The following is a 764-nucleotide window of genomic DNA, read 5'->3' as shown; positions in this document are numbered from 1 at the left end:
CCCGCCCTGCCCCCCGCCCCGCCCCCGGCCCCTCCTCACGGCTGACACCTGCCCACGCCCCGCTCCACAGTCCATTGACCCCGGACAGCAGTTCACCTGGGAGCACTCCAACCTGGAGGTGAACAAGCCTAAGAACCGCTACGCCAACGTCATCGCCTACGACCACTCCCGTGTCATCCTCCAACCCATCGAAGGTAGCACGCCGGCCCCGGCTCTCCTCCTGTCCTTCCCTCCCCGTGCACGACCACGGGCCCCATACCTCCTGTTGGCCAAGGAGGGCATAGACCTGGTCCAGCTCCAGCCAGCGTAGTAGACAGACTAGATGTGTATTTAACTGGTGGCTGCTGTCTACAGTGTGGCTTCTTCTCACTATGTCAGTGATTCTCAGGGCAGTTCTGTTGCCATGGGATATGTGGCATAGCTCGGGGGAGGGAGTGCTCCTGGCATGAGGTAGGTGGCAGCCAGGAAAAGCCAGAGGCTGCCGGGTGTCTTTAGATACGTATTTAACTGATGGCTGCTGTCTATCACGTGGCTTCATCTGCCCTTCTGGTTCAGTGATTCTCAATCATGGCAGTTTTGCTGCCCAGGGGACATCTGGCATCACTCGGGGGACGGGGTGCTCCTGGCGTGAGGTCGCAGGAGCAAAGGGCTGTCAGTCAGCACCCTACCACGCACGGGTGAAATCTCACAGCGGAGGACGATCCGGCCCCAAGTGGCAGCCGCCCTCCGTGGCCGTCTCGGGGCTGTTGGGGACAGTCAGAGGA

The 764-nt window shown here is 61.3% G+C and overlaps 1 protein-coding gene across 1 annotated transcript in view; it reads left to right on the top strand.

Annotated features, from left to right (window-relative positions):
* Window positions 1–764, top strand: part of LOC102481864 (protein tyrosine phosphatase receptor type S) — a 44,527-nt gene that overhangs the window by 34,917 nt on the left and 8,846 nt on the right. The window contains exon 21 of the mRNA XM_006171864.2: window positions 71–279. Coding sequence (XP_006171926.1) covers window positions 71–279 — 209 coding nt within the window. The remainder of the gene's footprint in view (window positions 1–70; window positions 280–764) is intronic.

This window comes from Tupaia chinensis, unplaced genomic scaffold (assembly GCF_000334495.1).
Source record: "Tupaia chinensis unplaced genomic scaffold, TupChi_1.0 Scaffold149964_2, whole genome shotgun sequence".
Lineage (NCBI taxonomy): Eukaryota > Metazoa > Chordata > Mammalia > Scandentia > Tupaiidae > Tupaia > Tupaia belangeri.
This window is presented reverse-complemented; position numbering and strand designations above follow the sequence as displayed.